Below are 21309 nucleotides of genomic sequence, written 5' to 3'. Positions count from 1 at the left end.
ATTTCGTTTTCCAGGACATGCTGCAAGCTGCTAGTCACTATCGACAAAATAGAAACTCCTTGTATAAAAGAGAAGAGCCAGGAGATAAAGAACCTGAGTATGTTCCATGGACAGGTGAGATTGCAAGCACTGATCCCAATTTTCAGATTCATTAGCAGTTGTTCAGTTTATATATGTTTTTCTTTTTTTTTGGTTGCACTGATTCTTTGTTGCACACCAGGACACAGGGCTCTTCTCCATTGTGGCGAGCAGGGCTCCTCCCCATTGCCGTTTACTGGCTTCTCCCGTTGTGGAGCACGGACTCTAGGCGCACAGGCTTCAGCAGCTGCAGCATGTGGGCTTAGTGGTAGTGGCACGTGGGCTGTTGCTCTCTGGCATGTGGAATCTTCCTAGACCAAGGATTGAACCTGTGTCCCTGCCTTAGCAGGTGAATTCTTAACCACTAGGATGTCCCAAAATATATTTCTAATAGTCTATTATTTTAGGAAGTCATATTATTCTCCTAGTACAAGTTTGTAAGTGAAATAAAAACTAATATAAGTGACATCTCCAAAATGAGCAGTTCTTATGAAAAATCACTTTATTCCTTTGAAATAATTTGCAGCTGTCTCTATAGCTTAATTTTTTAACTGATACTTGTGCATCTACTAGGTTTTAGTGTGTATAGTTATTCATAGAAGCAGGCCCTGAAAGTAGTGACTATATTTTATGTTAATTTAACACACAGAAGTAAGTGGAGTAGCTTTAAAGGAATTTAGAAGGAAGAAGAGTCAGGTTTACTTGACTTTGCCAAGGCCATCTCCATAGAGAAGATGGTTTTGAGCAGTACATAGACAAGTGTCTACTGACCCCCTGTTTGATTTCTTTTTCCATCAAAGGTGACAGGATGTAATTTTTAGGCAGTTGGTCTTCTCTGTAGCCATTATGGAACCCTTACTTGTCCCTTTATTTTGTGTGATTTCACAGCAACCAGTGGTCCTGCTGGCATCCGAACAGCAATAGTGCGCCAGCATAGGACTGTCCTGAAGATGGTTTATCCTCAGGCAGACAGCAACCTCCGAAACGTTCTAACAGAGCAGTTAGTAGCACTGATTGATGGCTTCCTGGATGGTTATGTTTCTCAGCTCAAGTCTGTGGACAAATCCAATGATCAAGAGAGATACAGCAATCTGGAAATGGAATACCTACAGAAAAGATCAGATCTCTTATCTCCACTTCGTAAGTGCATGATATTTAATAGTGAGGGCTGTGGGTTTTTGAGTCTACAGAATGAATGGAGGAGTCAGATCATTCAGGCAGTGGTTTTCAGTACAACATTGTCAACCCAGTTGTAGGTCAGAACTTAAGCAACTCTTCATATGTATGGCTTTCTGTGTTCATCTCTTCGGCCTTATTGTCATTACTTACCTGGTAAAAGTATCCTAGACAATGCTGAAGATGATTTACAAAGGAGTAAATTATCAGCATGTGGAGACTGCCCTCAAAGAACTTGTTACGGTCTGAGACCTTCATAGGAATGGCTCGACCACTGGGCAGAGCAGATGAGGGCCATTTGAGGGTGTGGATGGGTGATGAGGCTGCAGCAGAGGACGCAGCCAGACTGTCACAGCCAAGACTCAGAGGAGGAGCTTGTCTTGCTCCGTGAAGCAGGGGAGTAGCATCTTAGGTGGGCAGTGATGGAGGAAGGGCTGAATATACATCTTTAATGAGTTTATATGGATTATGAAACTAAGTGCCAATAACTAGAACGCTTTCCATTAATTACTTTTAGTATGTAATAGGAATAAAGGCAAAATTTCAAGAAATATTATTTTTTATTATGTACTAAGTTTTCGCTAACAGGATTTTTTTTTCCATCTGTTCTCATTCCCACAGTCACACTAGGCCAGTACCCATGGGCTGCTTCATTGGCAGAAAAATACTGTGACTTTGATATCTTGGTACAAATGTGTGAGCAGACTGATAACCAGACCAGACTGCAGCGCTACATGACCCAGTTTGCTGATCAGGTAATGAGCACAGGGGTGTAGGCAGTGGATCCTGTAAGAAGCCTTTACCATTTTACATCTTACTTAGTTTTCTTTTTTTTTTAATATGTGTAATTTTATTAATTATTTATTATGCAGCACTGGGTCTCCGTTGCTGCATGCAGGCTTTCTCAGCTGCGGTGAGTGGGAGCTACTCTTGGTTGCAGCCTGTGGTGTCTCCTTGCAGTGGCTTCTCTTGTCGCAGAGCACAGACCCTAGGCACATGGGCTTCAGTAGTTGCAGGTTTTGGGCCCTAGAGCACAGGCTCAGTTGTGACACTTGGGCTTAGTTGGTTCATGGCATGTGGAATCTTCACAAATCAGAGATCGAACCCATACCCCCTGCACTGGCAGGCAGATTCTCATCCATAGTACCACCAGGGAAGTTCTTGGTGTTTTTGGAAGATGATGCAGTCCTTTTGCAGTTTACTGGATACTAATTTGTACATTATGTTTCTTTGTAAATTGTCAGACAATTTTTTATATATAAATATTACAGAAGGATTCTTTGACCTTTGAAAAATATGTCAAGACTTTTATTTCTATTTTTATATTTTCAAAGTACTTAGGTGTAGTAATATTGGTAGAGTTCCACAGTTTGAATGGACGATCTTGGGAGCATAGGATGCAGCTCAAATTCCCATTTACCTAAGACTCTTGTTTTCCTTCTTTGACATCTTGCTTCCTTTTTTTTTAATTTCTAATATTTTTTTTAAAGTTCCCATTATGACACTATGTAAATTTAAGTTGTTCCTTAAAACCAGTTTATTTAGCCAGTTGATCTTTATGTAAAAACTGATTTTTATAAACATAACATTGTATAAAATTCAGGAAACCACCATAAAGAAAGAAGAAGATAAAAAGTCATTCATAATTCTACCACCAGAGAGAACTCTTTTTTAAACATTTGGTTTATAGTCTTTTTAATCTATGAAGCATGTTTTATTAACTGCTTATTTCACTTAATACATAACAGACATTTGTCCATATCATTGAATATCACACAACCACATTTTAAATGGTGTTATGGTATTTCGTAGACTGGATATAACTTATTTGATCACTACCTGATTTCTGGACCTGACTTATCTTGTATTTCATAATAGTGCTAAAGTAAGTACTTTGTGTTTATCATAATTTTTATTCTTTTTAAGGATTCTTATTCTCTGTTGACATTTTCCACGCATTCTACTTTGTCTCTTTTACTTTTTTAAAAAAATTTTGTTTACTAGTTAAAGTCCTTTTGTGCTAATTCCAAAATGATCGTTCTTAAGTCTGCTTCTGTTATCTACATATTCATATTTTTCTTCCTCCTATATCTAACAATTTTTAAGTTGTATTTTGGACTTTGTTTGTGTGAACCATAAAGATGGAAATCAGTACTAGTTTTTCCCCCTGGAAGGCAGATAAAATGAAAGGCAGATCACTCAATTCATCAAGAATAGAGGTAGGCCAGGGCTTCATTGCTGCCTCTGTTACATTCATTCATTCCAATGAATTAATTGGTTTCAAATGTCTAATGGGACTGGTGGTTCGTTGTAGAATTCCCCCTTTTGTGGAAGCATCTCATAAGTAATGTGTGAGCCTGCAGGACACTTGTCTTCCTTTCCAGCCCAACCTCTTACTCTACTACCGGATCCAGCAAATGCCCTGGAAGGGAAATTGCCTGGGCATTTGGAGCCTAGCTAAATTCTGATTTATCATGCCAGTCACATCAATACCTGCCACACAGTTCTACCCTGGAATCTTTCATCCTGGAAGGATGGAGTCCCAGCAGTGTCCAGTAGACCTTCCTGGTAATGAGACCTTGCTCATGTGTGCTGTCCAAAATGGGAGTCTCTGGCCACAGATGGCCTTTTGAGTACTTGAAATGTGACTGATGTCTCTGAGGAATTGATTTTTACATTTTAGATTAAGTTTAAACAGCTGCAAGTGAGCAGTGACTACCATATTGGACAGAGCACATCTAGATTCTGGGTGATGTTGAGCAAGATCCCCATTCTGAATCTGAATGTCCTCCTTTGTCAGATGAAGTCATTTGAGGACCCTACAATTAGGAACTTGGTGTTTAAAAAACAGGATTTCCATGCTGGAGTCTAAGACCTTTGGGAAAAAACTTAATACTTTTTCATCAGAAATGTATTTTTTGAAACTGTATTACTAAATACTATTGGATTCTTGCTTTGTTCTTTACAGAATTTTTCAGACTTTCTCTTCCGTTGGTATCTGGAGAAAGGAAAGCGAGGCAAATTATTATCTCAGCCCATTTCTCAGCATGGACAGTTGGCGAATTTTTTACAAGCTCATGAACATCTCAGCTGGTTACACGAAATTAACAGCCAAGAATTAGAAAAGGTAAGGTTTCAGCTGTGTGGATCAGATTTAGGCGATTTTTTATTTAGTTTGTAGCTAGTTTTTTTTTTTTGGAGTTAAATACTACAGATTTTTTTTTAATGTGTATCTTTCTCTCACATAATTTGATAAAAGTATTTTTCATTTATGATGGTATTGCCGTTACTTGTTATATCTCAGTTAAAAGAAATGGAGCCTATTATAATTTGACTGTTATTACAATAAAATAAAGCACAAAACTTCAACACATAAATAGCAGTCATTGGCCATTTTTTGTAATGAGTATTTTCTTATAATAGAAATGTTCAAATTATCAGTAAAAACATTAAATAAATTCAAGTTTCTCGTTGACAAGGTGTTGTAGTGAACATATAATTATTATAGAGCAAACGTTTTATACATGTCTCTTTTCCCAGTGACTAGTGTGAGTGGCTGATATTTCATTGTGTAATTACTCTCAAAGTATGCTGCTGATCTATTTTAAGTTTTGCTAATAGTAACTTGATCTTTCATTGATATAGCTTGTGGGGGGAAACCAAGTTTGGGTTTTACTTAATCATTATTTTAACTTGAATTAATACCAAGAATTTTACCACAATTTTCATATTTTGTTATTGTAGGCTCATGCAACACTTCTGGGTTTGGCAAATAGGGAAACTCGTTACTTTGCAAAGAAAAAAACCCTTCTTGGCTTGAGTAAATTGGCGGCATTAGCTTCAGACTTTTCAGAAGATACACTGCAAGAAAAAATTGAAGGTAAAAGGCAGTATTTGAACAAGAAGACTTACAAGTCAGTCATGCAGTCAGTGTAATCTTAGAATGCATTCCTGTTATCAGTTAATGGGATCCTCTAGAGGCAGGAGCCATCCCCTTTCTATTCAGTGTTCTTAGACAATTACTCAGTTATATAATTGGGATTCTCTTTTTATAGAAAACTAGTTTGTGCTTTAAATAAGAATTCCTAAAGAATAAATTCAAATGAATTCTCCAGGCCAGAATACTGGAGTGGGTAGTCGTTCCCTTCTCCAGGGGATTTTCCCAACCCAGGAATTGAACCCAGGTCTCCCACATTGCAGGCAGGTTCTTTACCAACTGAGCTATGAGGGAAGCCCATAGTAGTGACCCAGGGTACACTACAAAATGCGTAGTTCTAACAATCAGAGACACTGGGTGTTCCTTGAGAAAAAGTTCTACTTTTTGTAAAATTGAGTACTCAAGTCATAGGATTAGCATTTGACTTTTATTACTGAAATTATTTTTCACTGTCTTTCATTTTTAAATGCTAATGGTGCCTGTTGTTCTAGAGAAGTATGTATATGTTTTGCAAGGCTGGTTAGTAGTCTGCAGGGGGAGCCATATTTTAACCTGTCTGTCAGAGAGAGAGCATGTTAATCAAAATATTAAAAAATTTTTTAAAATTTATTTTTATTATTTTTGGCTGTGCTGGGTCTTTGTTGCTACATACAAGCTTCCTCTAGTTGCAGTGAGTGGGAGCTACTCTCTAATTGTGGTGCCCAAGCTCCTCATTATGGAAGCATCTCTTGTTGTGAAGCACGGGCTCTAGGGTATGCAGGTTCTAGCAGTCATGGTGCACGGGCCCAGCTGCCCTGCAGCATGTGGAATCCTGGACCAAGGATCAAACCCATGTCCCCTGCATTAGCAGGTGGACTCCCAACCCCTGGACCAGCAGGGAAGTCCCTAGTCAAAATATTTTAACACAAGGTTTTGCTTCTGTTTTTCCCGCTTACATCTGGCTATTGTTTTGCATCTGATCGCTTCCTAGTTTTTGCTTTCTTAGTACAATGAGAGTATTTTCTTTTTTTTTTTTACTCACAAAAGTTTAATACATTAGAGAATTTCCATCAAAAAGCAAGATTATATACATAGACAAAAATTGGAAAAGCAAACAAATAGAAAATTTGTTGGCAGAGGAAAGAAAATTAGCACATATGGTAAAATAGTCAATCCTACAAATTACTTACAAAATTATAGAAATTAAATACCATTTTATAACTAGTAAATTAGAAGCATTATAATTAACAGCCACTGCTGACCAGGTTGGAGTCAACAGGTATACTATATTGACAACAGTGTGAATTAATTCTTTTTGGCAAACAATTTGCAATACATTTGGAAAGAAATCTCATGAAAGTGACGGGCTACAGTTCATGGGGTCACAACAGTTGGACACGACAATGAGAGTATTTTCAAGCCTCAATAATTTCCTGCAGACTATTATCACATTATATCTAGTTGAAGGGAATAGATTTTTAAAAGATAACTTTATATTGGTTATATAAAAATTTCCTTATGGAAATTTGTAAAGTATAGAAGAATAACAACAAGAAAATAATAGAATAATATAATCCCTCTACCCTAGAGATAACTACTGTGACTTTTTTCTGTATCCTTCCAGTCTGTTTTCTTAGGTATGGAAATTCCACAAAACAGTTCCATTTAGTTTTTACAAGATTGGGATCATATGGAATGATGCCAGTATTTAAATGAGCATATCTGTGCTTTAGTCATTCCATTTTGCTGTAACTGCTGTTAGCAAACAGTTCTCAGCCCTTTTTTCCTGCAACCCAGCTTGTTCTCATGGGTGAAGCCAGGTCATGATGGTTTATGCAGACCTAAGGCCCTGTTACCTCATCATATGGAGATAAATAACCACTGCTGGGTAATAGGATTGGTGCAGTCCTCTGGGTGGTGTTCTCCTGGAAAGTTCTCATCATGTCCCTTAGTGAATGAGATTATTCGAGACACTCTCATAAGGTAAAAAGAGGTACTTTACAGAGCAACCTTAAAACAGACACTTCAGGTTTGGGGGGCTTCTGTCTCTGAAATTGCCATCTGCTGTACAATCGCTTCGATCAGGTTTGTTTTCTTAGCTCTTCTCTCCCTGATATTTCTGGTTGCTGGGACAATCCATGTGACTTGGATAAGACCATGAGTATTTGTAACATAGGGATCAAGAATAAGCAGAATTAATGAATTAATTAATTAACATTCTCAGATCGTTGAATAGTGATGGGATTACCTTCAGAGCTGTTCCTTTTTCTTTTTAAATTTATGTTGATGACAGAGCAAAAGTGAATGTTCATACCTCTCCCTGTGTTGTCTTCTAGAAATGGCTGAGCAAGAGCGCTTTCTGCTGCACCAGGAGACGCTGCCTGAACAGCTGCTAGCCGAGAAACAGCTGAGTCTCAGTGCCATGCCTGTGCTGACCGCATCGCAACTCATTGGCGTATGAGATTTTCACAGTCCTACACCGTCTTAGTCTCAGAGCAGCCTGTGTTTCCGTGGCCCCTTAGTACAGTCTCTCAGAGTAGACATCTCCATTTCCTGTTCTCCTGGTCACAGTCCTCTGGAGTCAGGTGTCAGCGCTGCTTAGGAGCAGGACGCCCGTTAACAGAAGGCGGAGGGTCAGCCCCCAGCAGCTCTCTGTCTGTCCTTCAAGATGCTTCTCCAGGTGGCCAGAAGACGTTGCTTCCATTGTGCTTTTCTAGCACAAGACAGACATGTACGAAGAGACATAGTTCCTGTTCTTTAAAAGAAGGATGGTTTTAGGAACTGGATTTGCACAGCTTCTAAGTGCCATCCGCATCGTTGCTCTGCAGCATAGCAGGCTCCTAAGGACGTAGCTAGATTAGGGGCTGCAGCCCAGAATAAGGCAGTTTTATTGCATACAGCTGCACCCTTAATTCTTCTTCTCTCTTTTCCTTTCAAGAAAGTATTTCAAATGTAAGAGCAATGTCTTACAGTCACCTTGAGTTTACGCTAATTATGTTACTAAGGAAGCAAGCAATTCAAAATCTTTGGTATTTTAGCCATTGTTAGTATTAATAACAGATTTCTTATTGAGCTCACATTGAGCTTGCAGCAGCTTCTCCTGATAGAACATATCTAATTTAAAAACCTGAGGAACTGTTGCCTGTAACACCATTGTTTTATATACTGTTAGGATGGAAAAAGTTTTACCAGCTTTACTCTGATACATTATCAATTTTAGTACTGCATCCTGATTTCAAAGATGTTGACACTGGGGAAGAAAGGTTCAGAAACAAATAAAATATTGTTTAAAGTGTTGTAACACAATGACTAGTGGGTAGCTTTTTTTCTGAAATGGTTTGAATATTGTCTTGCTGTTAAAGGCTTTTGTGCAGTATTTTAAAAAGCAGTGTTATTAGTAGGACATTTATGATGTGAACAGGACATTAGTGATTGTATAGTTAGCTGTGATCCAACTAGCAAGGGATAACTGTTGGTGTGTTTTCTTGTCTTCTGAGTAAACTGTGGACCAACTGCATGCTTTCTCATCAGTCTCAGTGTTCAAAAAACTATTGAATGAGGACATTTCAAAAGCATTATCACCAACTTTAAAAATGCAAGAGCAATTTACTGATATTTTAAAGCTATATATACACCAACTTATGCAAGTTAATTACTGAATGAACATAGGTGTATTTTAAAAGACAGTTTGTTGTGAGGTAGATGGAGTTTAATTTCCAAATGTGCCACTGTTCTTTTCTATAAAAATACCTGTAAATGTGGTAACTTCTCTGTAAATCTCTCTAGTCTTGTTTATAGGATGAGTTACAATAATTCTCCCTTTGTTTTAACTTGCTACAGCTGTATATCTGTGAAGAAAACAGAAGAGCTAATGAGTATGATTTCAAGAAGGCTTTGGATTTGCTGGAATATATTGATGAGGTATGTAAAGTCACTTGATAATCTCAGGTAAGGATCACAATTTGTGTATAGTTTTCTGAAGAACTGAGTACATCTTGAAAATGTCTTAATTTTAAAAGGCTACCTGGTTCAGCTACCTGTAACTCTTGGAGTACATAAAAGTCTTTAGAAAAGCTGTCAGGAGAGCTCGCCGCCTGATAATTCTCACACATTTCCAGGTATCTTTTTCTCTGCAAAAATAAAAACTGCTTTTCAAGGTCCTGACATTTTTTCTTTTGTATTTAATAAATCATTGTTAGTTTCTCAAACTGATAGTCTGCTTTGTCAATTTATTCTTCATAGTACTCACCCTAAGAGAAGCTGTTTCTCAGCCTGCTTTGAAAAAAAAGATTGTAATGATAATTTTGTAGGGTAAATAGTAAGCCCTGCAGCTGCGAGTAGTTTGGTAGATTATAAAGACATAATATGTTGATTTTTATGTTTCTCTGTTTAAAATCTTGACTCTCTCATGCTTCCTGATAAAATCAGGTTATCTCAGAATAATCGGAAAACAATTTCACATAAAATTATTGATAGTCTTACTCTCCTGAGTCAGCTTTAACATCTTACAGAAAGGGAAATTTGCCAGGTTCCTCTCTCCATGGAATTCTTTGGGCAAGAATAGTGCAGTGAGTAGCTCTTCCCTTCTCCCAGGGATCTTCCTGACCCAGGTATCAAACTGGGATATCCTGAATTGCAGGCAATTCTTTACCAGCTGAGCTACCAGGGAAACTCTTAAAATTATAAAGTAAAGCTTAATAATATTTATATAGTATTAGGAGCTGACATAACTAAAATTTAAGCATGTATTTTTTAAAATCAGGATTTAATGAGGATTTTTTTTGTTTTGCTGTGAAGGAGGAAGATGTAAATATAAATGATCTAAAACTGGAAATCCTTTGCAAAGCTCTTCAGAGAGATAAGTAAGTTCCCATAGTGTGAATCTAAGACATGATTTTGGGAAAGGACTCTTTAGGAAGATTGTGATATCATGCATCAAATCATTTTGTAACCTAACTGTATGGTAAAATTTATTATGAAAATGTTAATAGTTTCATTAGCAATCCTAATTTTTTTTATTCAGTAATTAAGGAATTGCTTAAGGATTTAAGACCACTGGAGTAATGATTCTCTACTTTTGATTTTAAATTTTGCACTGTCAATTTGCACAGAAATATATATATGTTCCTTATTTTCTCAGAAATTGGGCTAGTTCTTCATAGGAAGACTTGAGGCTACTTTTTTTTTTAAATAAGAGATTAGTACAGTTTGAGAATCAATATTGTCTTCTAAGTTACTGAGACCTCTTTTTCACTGTAATCTCCCTGTACAGAAGGTGTTCTGTCCACTGGAATGGTGGTGGTAAGATTCATTGGCAAAGAGAGACTGAGAATAATCAGTTGTAGAGATGGATTTCTCCCAGGGAAAGAATTTTTTAAAAAATTTTGGCCACACTGCACAGGATACAGCATCTTAGTTCCCCAAGCAGGACTCAAACCCACGCTCCTTGCAGTGAAAGTGTGGAATTTTAACTACTGGACCGCCAGGGGAAGTCCATGCTTTTTTTAAAAAAATGTTTGGCCCAGAAAAGAATTTTAAAGAGAGCATGACTTGAGTGCTAAAGGCCTTTTCTACTCAGTTTTCCTTTTTCTTGTGGCTTTGAGAAATTGCAGTGGAACTATTTTTACTAAAGCATTTCTTCCTGTGATCACTCATAGATAGTTTAAATTGTTGTCAGATATGGTCTTGGAGGTCATCCTCTGAAGCATCTAGCTCTGCCTGTTGGGTTCTCCTTCCCAGTTGTAAAAAGCTTACTATGTCATTTGACTGGAATTCCTTGTCTTGGCTTCAAAGTGTAAGGGATGTAGCCATTGAATACTACAGAGCATGGTTCTGTGGGTTTGTATTTCAGTAGCAGATAATCTCAACAAGATAAAGAAAATTTAGGTTACATCAGACACTGCTTGCCATTTTATAAAAAACAGAATATATTATAATATATTTAAACTATGTGTAAACTATTGCCTGTGCTCTGAAAAGTCATACTTTGGGATCATTACTAGGTTTGTTACTTACTTACAAAATTTTCTTGGGAAAAATACCTTACTACTTGGTTTGGACATTAAATATATGCTACCTGGCTATAGCATCTTATATCTAATATAGAGACTCTGGATATATCTAGAGACTGGGTATATCTAATTTGAAGCTCCTTTATTTAAGCAGTTTTCAATAGTGTCACAAAATTCAAGATTCTTTACCCCTGTTGTTGCTGTTGTTGTTTAGTCGCTAAGTTGTGTCTGACTCTTTTGCAACCCCATGGACTGTAGCTCACCAAGCTCCTCTGTCCATGGGGTTTCCCAGGCAAGAATACTGGAGTGGGTAGCCATTTCCTTCTCTAGGGCATCTTACCAACCCAGGGACTGAACCAAAGTATCCTGCACTGGAGGCAGATTCTTTACCTCTAAGTCACCAGGGAAGCCCACTACAAATATCAAAACAAATCCACAACAGCAAACAAGTCATTTATTTCAGATTATGGCCATGGTTTCATTTTCTCCTCACAGTGGTTTTGTTTTCTAGCTGGTCCAGTTCGGATGGTAAAGATGATCCAATTGAAGTATCTAAAGACAGTATATTTGTGAAAATCTTACAGAAACTTTTAAAAGATGGTAAGTGGTTGGGTAATACTGGAAATTACAGTGTCACTCCTTGGTTTGAAGTCTTAGAGTAATGGAGATTTGTCCAGATATCAAATACCAGAAGGTTAAAATTAAATGGTATTGTACTTAGATTTGTTTAAAATAAAGGGAAGGAGCTGTGTCATGGTAGAGTTGCCATCTGCTTGGCCAGTTAACTCTTGTGAAGGTTGAAAATCTGAAATGCAGTTTTTTTGGTGTGTCCCACACTAAACTGGCCATACCATGCTTAAGAACAAACCACAAAATATTCTACCAATTCATTTTGGATATTAAAATTAGTTTTAAGGACAAAATAAAAAGAAACAAGAAGGGAGTATCTTTGGTATATGTTTTATACCTGAGACAGAAAACAAAACTTCTATTTCCTTATCAAGATCCAAATAAGTAAAGAGGCTTTTATGGTTAAATGTTTGTTATGAAGGGAGATGAAGTAGAGGACACTTAGCTTTTACTTCCTTTCATATAACTAGTATATGGAGAATATTAGACCAGAGGTGAGAGATTTTGTGCATTTTATACACAAAGACAAGTATAGCTCATTTATTATAGAATTATTCAATCAAAACAGATGATGTTAAATCCAGGCAATGTGCAAAATAGGCTAACGTAATATTTACCAATCTTTTAAGATATAAGGACATTCTCTTCAAAACCACCTGGAAAAAAGTACACAATGACAGAAACTATTGTAAACTTAGCAGCCCTTCTAGATGGATGTGAATTTTATTCACAATGCTGACATTTACATACAGTTGGAAATGTTCCATACCTACGTCTGCAGGACACATTATTTGATCTGTATAAGACATGCCCAGCCCAGTGCCTGGTACATAGTAGTCACTTATTAAACTGTTGTTCTTTGAAAGGCTAGAATTATTTTACAGATTCACATTCGCAGTTCTTCTGTAGTAGATTCCACGCTGCGGTCCTCTGATTGAGAATCCCTGGTTTAACTGAAATGACGAGGGCCTCAGAGGAGAACCGTGGAGCTCACCACACCAGCCAACATGTGAGTGAGGTGAAAGAGCAGCAAATTCTTGGTGCTTACATGCCACAAGTTTCACTCTGGATCAAACTGTTGACCTCAGTACTGACCTGGAGGTTTATTTATGAAAAATAGACTCTGACTACCCCACATTGACAGTTAGGTTTAATGAACACTTTTATTTTCAAAGATGAATAAATAACACAAAGGCAGTTCAGCCATTTCATTGTCAAAAAATAAAAATTTTAAATTAAATAGTGGAGATAACAAAAGAAAATATCTTTTGCTTAAAAATACTTGAAATTCAGACAGTTTAAATATATCTCCTAAGCTTTCTCTTTTCTATATTTGGAATTGAAGAAATAACTGGATATGGTTGATTTCTTTGTGCTGTCAAAGAGATTCATTTGGATCCAAATCTGATGCTTTCCATGAAGTTAGTTCTTGTAAAGTTGCCACTGCACCGAATTGTGGCTAATTAAGTATATGGTACTATTTAAAGTTCACCTTGCAGTTTCTGCTGTCTTTAGATTATATATTGTAGATTGAAAATGAATAAAAACCTATAATTTTACAAAAAGGATTATTAAGTTTTGACCAAAGGACAAACCAAGTGGAAACTATTATATGTATTACATAATGATATAATATATATAATAATATATATTTATTATATGTATATAAAACAATACCAAGCCAAAGGCATTTATCTTTGGAATCTTTTTAATAATATGACTTCCATATTATTTACATTTACAAGAGTAAATGTTTTTAAAGGGCAGATTCTGAAGGTAGATATAGATAGCTTCCATTATATTTCATAGACTTAGGCAGCCTAACAATTACTTCAGCTTGTGGGATGAATTTAGGCTGTAGATATATTTAAGTTACCCACCTGGAGCTATTCAGTTTTTGTTTTTGTTTTTGTTTTTTTAATATTTATATGCTTCCTTAATATGCTTTTCAGTTTTAAAGTATATTATAGTGAGTGAAGTCACTCAGTCATATTCGACTCTTTGCGACCCCATGGACCCTGCCAGGCTGCTCCATCCATGGGATTTTCCAGGCAAGAATACTGGAGTAGGTTGCCATAGAGGAAAAAAAATGGGTGTCATTGCATGGAATTTAACATCTTTCCTAATTAGTCTCTGGCATTTAATAATTGAGAAGAGCTCTTACAAAAGTCTTATTTTCTATGAGAGAACAGAAAGAGATATTAAGGAAACAATTCCATTCACCATTGCAATGAAAATAATAAAATACTTAGGAATAAATCTACCTAAAGACACAAAAGACCTATATATAGAAAACTATAAAACACTGATGAAAGAAAGAGGACACAAATAGATAGAGAAATATACCATGTTCACAGATTGGAAGAATCAATATAGTGAAAATGAGTATACTACCCAAAGCAACCTATAGATTCAATGCAATCCCTATTAAGCTACCAATGATATTTTTCAGAGAACTAGAACAAATAATTTCACAATTTGTATGGAAATACGAAAGACCTCAAATAGCCAAAGCAATCTTGAGAAAGAAGAATGGAACTGGAGGAATTAACTTGCCTGACTTCAGGCTCTACTACAAAGCCACAGTCATCAAGACAGTATGGTACTGACACAAGACAGAAATATAGATTAATGGAACAAAATAGAAAACTCAAGAGATAAATCCACGCACCTATGGACACCTTATCTTTGACAAACGAGGCAGGAATATACAATGGAGAAAAGACAATCTCTTTAACAAGTGGTGCTGGGAAAACTGGTCAACCGCTTGTAAAAGAATGAAACTAGAACACTTTCTAACACCACACACAAAAATAAACTCAAAATGGATTAAAGATCTAAATGTAAGACCAGAAACTATAAAACTCCTAGAGGAAAACATAGGCAAAACACTCTCCGACATAAGTCACAACAGGATCCTCTATGACCCACCTCCCCAGAATATTGGAAATAAAAGCAAAAATAAACAAATGGGACCTAATTGAACTTAAAAGCTTTTGCACAATGAAGGAAACTATAAGCAAGGTGAAAAGACAGCCTTCAGAATGGGTGAAAATAATAGCAAATGAAGCAACTGACAAAGGATTAATCTCAAAAATATACAAGCAACCCCTGCAGCTCAATACCAGAAAAATAAATGACCCAATCAAAAAATGGGCCAAAGAACTGAACAGACATTTCTCCAAAGAAGACATACAGATGGCTAACAAACACATGAAAAGATGCTTAAAATCACTCATTATCAGAGAAATGCAAATCAAAACCACAATGAGGTACCTACATCTCACGCTGGTCAGAATGGCTGCTATCAAAAGGTCTACAAACAACAAACGCTGGAGAGGGTGTGGAGAAAAGGGAACCCTCTTACACTGTTGGTGGGAATGCAAACTAGTACAGCCACCATGGAGAACAGTGTGGAGATTCCTTAAAAAACTGGAAATAGAACTGCCATATGACCCAGCAATCCCACTTCTGGGCATACACACCAAGGAAACCAGATCTGAAAGAGACACATGTACCCCAATGTTCATTGCAGCACTGTTTATAATAGCCAGGACATGGAAGCAACCTAGATGTCCATCAACAGACGAATGGATAAGAAAGCTGTGGTACATATACACGATGGAATATTACTCAGCTATTAAAAAGAATGCATTTGAATGAGTTCTAATGAGGTGGATGAAACTGGAGCCTATTACACAGAGTGAAGTAAGTCAGAAAGAAAAAAACCAATACAATATACTAATGCATATATATGGAATTTAGAAAGATGGTAACAATGACCCTATTGCGAGACAGCAAAAGAGACACAGATGCAAAGAACAGACTTTTAGACTCTGTGGGAGAGGGCAAGGGTGGGATGATCTGAGAGAATAGCATTGAAACATGTATATTGTCATATGTGAAATAGATCGCCAGTCCAGGTTGGATGCATGAGACAGGGTGCTCAGGGCTGGTGCACTGGGATGACCCAGAAGGATGGGATGGGATGGGGAGGGAGGTGTGGGGGGGATCAGGATGGGGGACACATGTAAACCCATGGCTGATTCATGTCAGTGTATGGCAAAAACCACCACAATATTGTAAAGTAATTAGCCTCCAATTGAAATAAATAAATTTTTTTTAATGTCTTGTTTTCTTACTTCTCTTAAAAATCCAAAGATTTGCTACACTAGACTGAAATATTAACCTGGTGGCCATCACCTAGAGCCAATGAATACTTCCCACTTAGAATGGGGTCCTAAGTTTTTAAGAGAATTGATCTTTAGGAAATTGATATTTTCACAAGTGTAATACTGTCTCGCAGAGAAAGTCTTTATTGACAGTGTGTTGATTGTAATGAATGATAAAATTGCAGATTAAGTCTCACAACATTTATCATAAGATTTTTATTGTATACTAAGTACCAAAAATGGCACTATGCACTTAGATGATGTTAAAAATAAACAGTATTTGATTTTGAGAAGCTTGTGGTAATATGACAGGTTATAGAATATTACCTTATTAATTTAAAATGTTTTTTCCAATTTCCTTTATTTATCAAATGAGAAAATTGTATATACTGTTATGTAACTACACAGATGCTTGTTGGCTTTCCAGCCCCATCGAGGACTGACGAAGGCATGGTTTCCTGCTTCTAATCTCAGAGAGAAGCTGTCAGTGTGTTAGGAGATGCTGCAGATAGCATTCATGGCAGTGTTCTACTAGATTATTTCCTGAATAGGAGAATACAGAATTGTTGGAAATACTTGTTTTTCTTTTTTTTTTTTTTAATTTTTAAAGAATTTTATGTCTTTTCAAAAATAAACTTGAAATACAAAAGAAAGCTGATCAAAGTCAAGGAAAATATATATTACCAAAGTTGACTGGAAATTAATTTTTAAAAAATTAAGTGAACCAATCACCCTAGGAAAAAAACATTAAAAACCAGTTCTCAAATAAGCGCCTCTGCACTCAGGCATTTCTGGAGTGTGGGGAGACCACCCATCCAGGTAAAACAGTGGGTCTTTGATCTGGGGGACAGAAAGTCTGAAAGTCTTTAAAGAAGATGTGGTATAACTTTGTCTTCCTTGATAATTCAGGATTCCTGTCTTGTAAATTTTGCAGCTGGTTTATAAGCAATCTTTCACTGATGCCTTCTACTACTTTTACTGTATAGCTGCTTAGAGTACTGTTTGCTTGGTCTTGAAATACTTGTTTTCAAGTGGTTATTAACTTAAAACTTCCACCCTGAAGGAATGGCTTAAGCTATGGAGAAAAATGAAAATATTGCAGATTGTCATAAAGACTTTAAATGGAGTGGCTGTTTTGATGGCTCTTTTGACCACTAGAGTCAAACATGTAGCCTGAATATGTAGAACAGTCATGTAGCCCCTACTAAGTGAAGAATGTCATATTGTCAGGCCTGTAAGTATGCTTGGCCGATGGAAGGAATTTAGAACAGAGTATTTTCCAATAGCAGAGTGACGTTATATTTTAAATAGAAACACAGGTGTTTCTATCATCCGTCATCTTGATTCATTTGAGAATTATGTGAAAATTAAAAAAAAAAAAACCCCACCAACTTTCTGTGTTTGTGTTTTTAGGCATTCAGCTCAGCGAGTACCTCCCCGAGGTGAAGGAGCTGCTGCAGGCTGACCAGCTGGGAAGTTTGAAGTCCAGCCCTTACTTTGAGTTTGTTTTGAAAGCCAATTATGAATACTATGTCCAGGGACAAATGTGACTGTTTATAAAAGTGGTCGTTTTTCCTGAAAATTTGTATAAGTGTGTCCTTATAAAAAGTTTGGACCTTAAACATCTAGAAGTTTGTACAGTTTTATATCACATATTTCTGACTTCTTTATACTTTATTTGTAAGCTACTACAAAATAGTTGTATGACTATACTTTTGGTTTTCAGTTACATGATATTGTTTTTTCTTCCTCTTTTCCATCGAGGTTTGTCAAAGTTTTCATACCTACTACCGTTCCTTTTTATCTCACTCCATCCAGGGTCCTGGTTCTAGCTTCTTGTATGCAAAGACCACTTCTAGGCTTTAGTTCTATAACTCTAAAAACAGCAAGATTGCACTAAGTCGTCTCTGAAATTGCTGTGAATCATAGATGTTATGTACTGGAAAGTGTCTGGAATTTTTGTTTTGATTTTGATTAGGGCTGGGAGCAGAATGTCTAGTGGGATAAGTGTCACAATTTGCTAACTTATGAAACAGACAGAGTGGGGCAATTCAGTGTGAGCTTGATAACTTTGCTTCATTGGGAAATGTCAGTTTTTTCCACATGAATAATAGAGTATTAATAAATATATTTTGGTGAATAAAGCATATTCATGTGGCCTTCTAGTATTCTTGCCTGGGAAATCCCATGGACACAGGAGCCTGGCGGGCTACAGTCCGTAAGGTCGCAAAGCATCCGATATGGCTTAGCAATTAAACCACCACAACCTATTCAGTCAGCTTCATGCATTTCAGAATGATTTACACTGAATTCCACCTTCACCTCAGTCTGTCTAGCTAATGTAAGGGGTGAAACCTTTATAGAAACCTTTATAGGTTTTCTTAATATGGCAACTGATTTAACTGAAAAGTAGTTATTCTCAAAGCTTCTTTGTCCTGGCCAATGTCATCATGCAGTTTTTAATCTGTCTTTAAATAAAGACGGAGTTGCTGGCGTATTCAGGCTTTGGCCCAGTTGAGTACTCACTATACAACTTGCTCCAGCAGCTGAAAAGGTCAGGAGTTAAATGTGGTGCAGAGTCCGGTTCTGGCTTCGAGAGCTCAGCCCTCATGCGGACCCCACTGCAGGCTGCAGAGGGTGCCTCTGAGCCGCTCGCAGTGCTAACCAGAGGGCAGGAAGGGTCTGCCCGGCCCCTGGCCTCTGCCTGCATTGCCGTGGTGAGGCAGCGTGAGGTCAGGGGGAGAGAGGTTTCAGAGGGCATAAGAAGTGGTTGGATTCTTGTATTAAAGGATGTTGGTTTCAGAGGGACTTAGTTCTTACCCCTGAGATCCTGTCATGTGACACTGTGCTCTGGGGACCCAGGACCGTGCCGCCTCCTTCAGTGCCACAAACCCAGTTACCTGGTGTGAGGGGAGGCAGTGACTGTGACCCTGGCCCGCTGACCACGGGATGAAGTGCTGCTCTCACGGCATGACGGCTGATTGTCTCATTTTCACAGAGAAAGAGGCTCTGCCACCTCTGTCTGTTAGGGATGGCCATAGCTCTAAGATGGTTGGGGCTTTTAAAAAACAAACATTTTAACAGTAATAGCGTAATTAAAGCCTAAAGATATTGAGTACTTTTTTTCTTCTAAATTTTAAAAAATTTCCACAACATAGTTTTCTCAGAAAATAACTGATTCTTTTACAAACTGAGTAGTTGATAATGATAAATTATGAAAGTACTATAAAGGTGAGCGTGTTTATTAAGGAGACTGAAATGGTTCTGACTTGGAAAAGGTTTTCTTTGCTCCTGTCTTTGAATGCTACTCAGAAACTCACAGCTTTTGGCCCCAGTCAAACAACAAGGTTGTGGGTTTGATTGTGAGGAGCAGGCCTTGTGTATTCTCCTGTTTTAGGAATTTGTGAATGTGTCAAGGATTAAGACAGAATTTGAGAATCACAGCAAGAGACATGCTGGAATTCTTGGTGAGGTAGAAGGCAACTGATACTGATGCCCTTTGTTTGGGGATTTTGTTTTTGAAGAACATTTTTTAGAAATTGGATTGTGTTTCTTTTTATCTTTGGAGTCTGAATCATACTTTTCTTGAATCATCCATCACCCTCCAAGTACTGAGGGGCTGTCTGGGGGAATTAGGGTGTGTGGCACAGTCCTCCACGTAACTAGACCTGGAGGAGAGCCACACTGTGATGATCTTAGCCTTTCTCCCCATGCATGGGTATATTTGATAACTACAGAAGTATCAGTGGTAGTCCACCACCACCCACCACCTACCTGGACAGTTTATTCAAGGAATACTTCTAGAGGAAACAGCTGTCTATATTCTTATGTAAACTTAACTCATTGAATACCAAAGTATATTTTTTACATAGACTTATGTAATTCTGAAAGTTAAAAAATACTGTAGGAAATGTGAAACCTCTTAAAAATGTATGGAGGAAAATAAACCCCTGTAATCCCACTAGCCAGAAATAACTTCAGTTACCATTTTGAAATAGTCCTAGATTGTACATGTATCACAATTTTATAACCTATGTATTTTGATGTGAGGTATTATGACCAACCAAGACAGCATACTAAAAAGCAGAGACATTATTTTGCCAACAAAGGTCCATCTCATCAAGGCTATGGTTTTTCCAGTAGTCATGTATGGATATGAGAGTTGGTCTTTAAAGAAAGCTGAGCACCGAAGAACTGATGCTTTTGAACTGTGGTCTTGGAGATGACTCTTGAGAGTCCCTTGGACAGCAAGGAGATCCAACCAGTCCATCCTAAAGGAAATCAGTCCTAAATATTCATTGGAAGGACTGATGCTGAAGCTGAAACTCCGATACTTTGGCCACCTGATGTGAAGAGCTGACTCATTTGGAAAGACCCTAATGCTGGGAAAGATTGAAGGTGGGAGAAGAAGGGGACGACAGAGGATGAGATGGTTGGATGGCATCACCGACTCCATGGAGATGAGTTTGAGTAAACTCCGGGAGTTAGTGATGGACAGGGAGGCCTGACGTGCTGTGGTCCATGGGGTCGTAAAGAATCGGACACGACTGAGCAACTGAACTGACTGATAATGAGCAGTTTTATGTATCTTTAGTCCAGTATTTCTCAACCTTCTTTTTCATTATCATTCCTCCTAAGGAGACTTTTAAAGACAATTTTCTTTAGTCACTTTTTTCCCTTCACTCCCACCTCCATGAAAATTTATACCACAGGTATATTGTGTATCTTTTTTATGTACCACAGCCTTTGGAGCCACAAATCATTGTAATATCTAAGATTCTTTTAACCTCCTGAGAACTAACTTTCCCTCCTTCAAGAATGCATGTCTTCAATATTCCTCAAGATAGATTTTTTTTTAATGACTGCCTGACACTTTACCATATGGCTGTATTATAATTTATTTAACAGATCTCTGTCTCTCTTCTCAACAGTCTTAAAACACTGGGTTATTGGTCTTGGGTTGGTTTGTTTATTTTTTACCATTTTAAATAAATACTGGAATAAATCTCTGTACAAAAATGTTTGTGCACTCCAGATATATTTAGAATGCATTGACTTTTCCTGTCTAAGTGCTCAGTGAACAGTTGTAATGGTTTTTAGTGTCCTTTGCTCACTCTTAACACCTCATCCCTCTCACCGCCTCCAAACCCTTTTAGAAGAAAGATAGTGTACCATTGTTTTTTGTGTGTGTATTCCATGCACTTACCTAGTTTCAACCTTCAAGTCAGTCTTAAAGAGTAGGTGGCATCCTCAGTTGAGAAGGCTGATTGTCTCTGGAAGCCACCTGCCCCAGGTCACATAGCCCATCAGAGGACAGGTACACTCA

General features: G+C 37.5%; 1 protein-coding gene across 1 annotated transcript in view; it reads left to right on the top strand.

Moving 5' to 3' along the window:
- NUP133 (nucleoporin 133) overlaps positions 1-18480 on the top strand; it is a 53490-nt gene extending 35010 nt beyond the window's left edge. Inside the window, exons 17-26 of the mRNA XM_061161523.1 lie at positions 15-114; positions 967-1218; positions 1876-2009; positions 4223-4381; positions 4999-5134; positions 7507-7625; positions 9011-9091; positions 9968-10032; positions 11693-11781; positions 17397-18480. Coding sequence (XP_061017506.1) covers positions 15-114; positions 967-1218; positions 1876-2009; positions 4223-4381; positions 4999-5134; positions 7507-7625; positions 9011-9091; positions 9968-10032; positions 11693-11781; positions 17397-17533 — 1272 coding nt within the window. The 3' untranslated portion in view covers positions 17534-18480. The remainder of the gene's footprint in view (positions 1-14; positions 115-966; positions 1219-1875; positions 2010-4222; positions 4382-4998; positions 5135-7506; positions 7626-9010; positions 9092-9967; positions 10033-11692; positions 11782-17396) is intronic.
- Positions 18481-21309: the final 2829 nt, after the last annotated feature.

Source organism: Dama dama, chromosome 15, assembly GCF_033118175.1.
Source record: "Dama dama isolate Ldn47 chromosome 15, ASM3311817v1, whole genome shotgun sequence".
NCBI lineage: Eukaryota > Metazoa > Chordata > Mammalia > Artiodactyla > Cervidae > Dama > Dama dama.
Note: the sequence above shows the minus strand (reverse complement) of the source record. Positions and strands in the feature narration are given on the sequence as shown.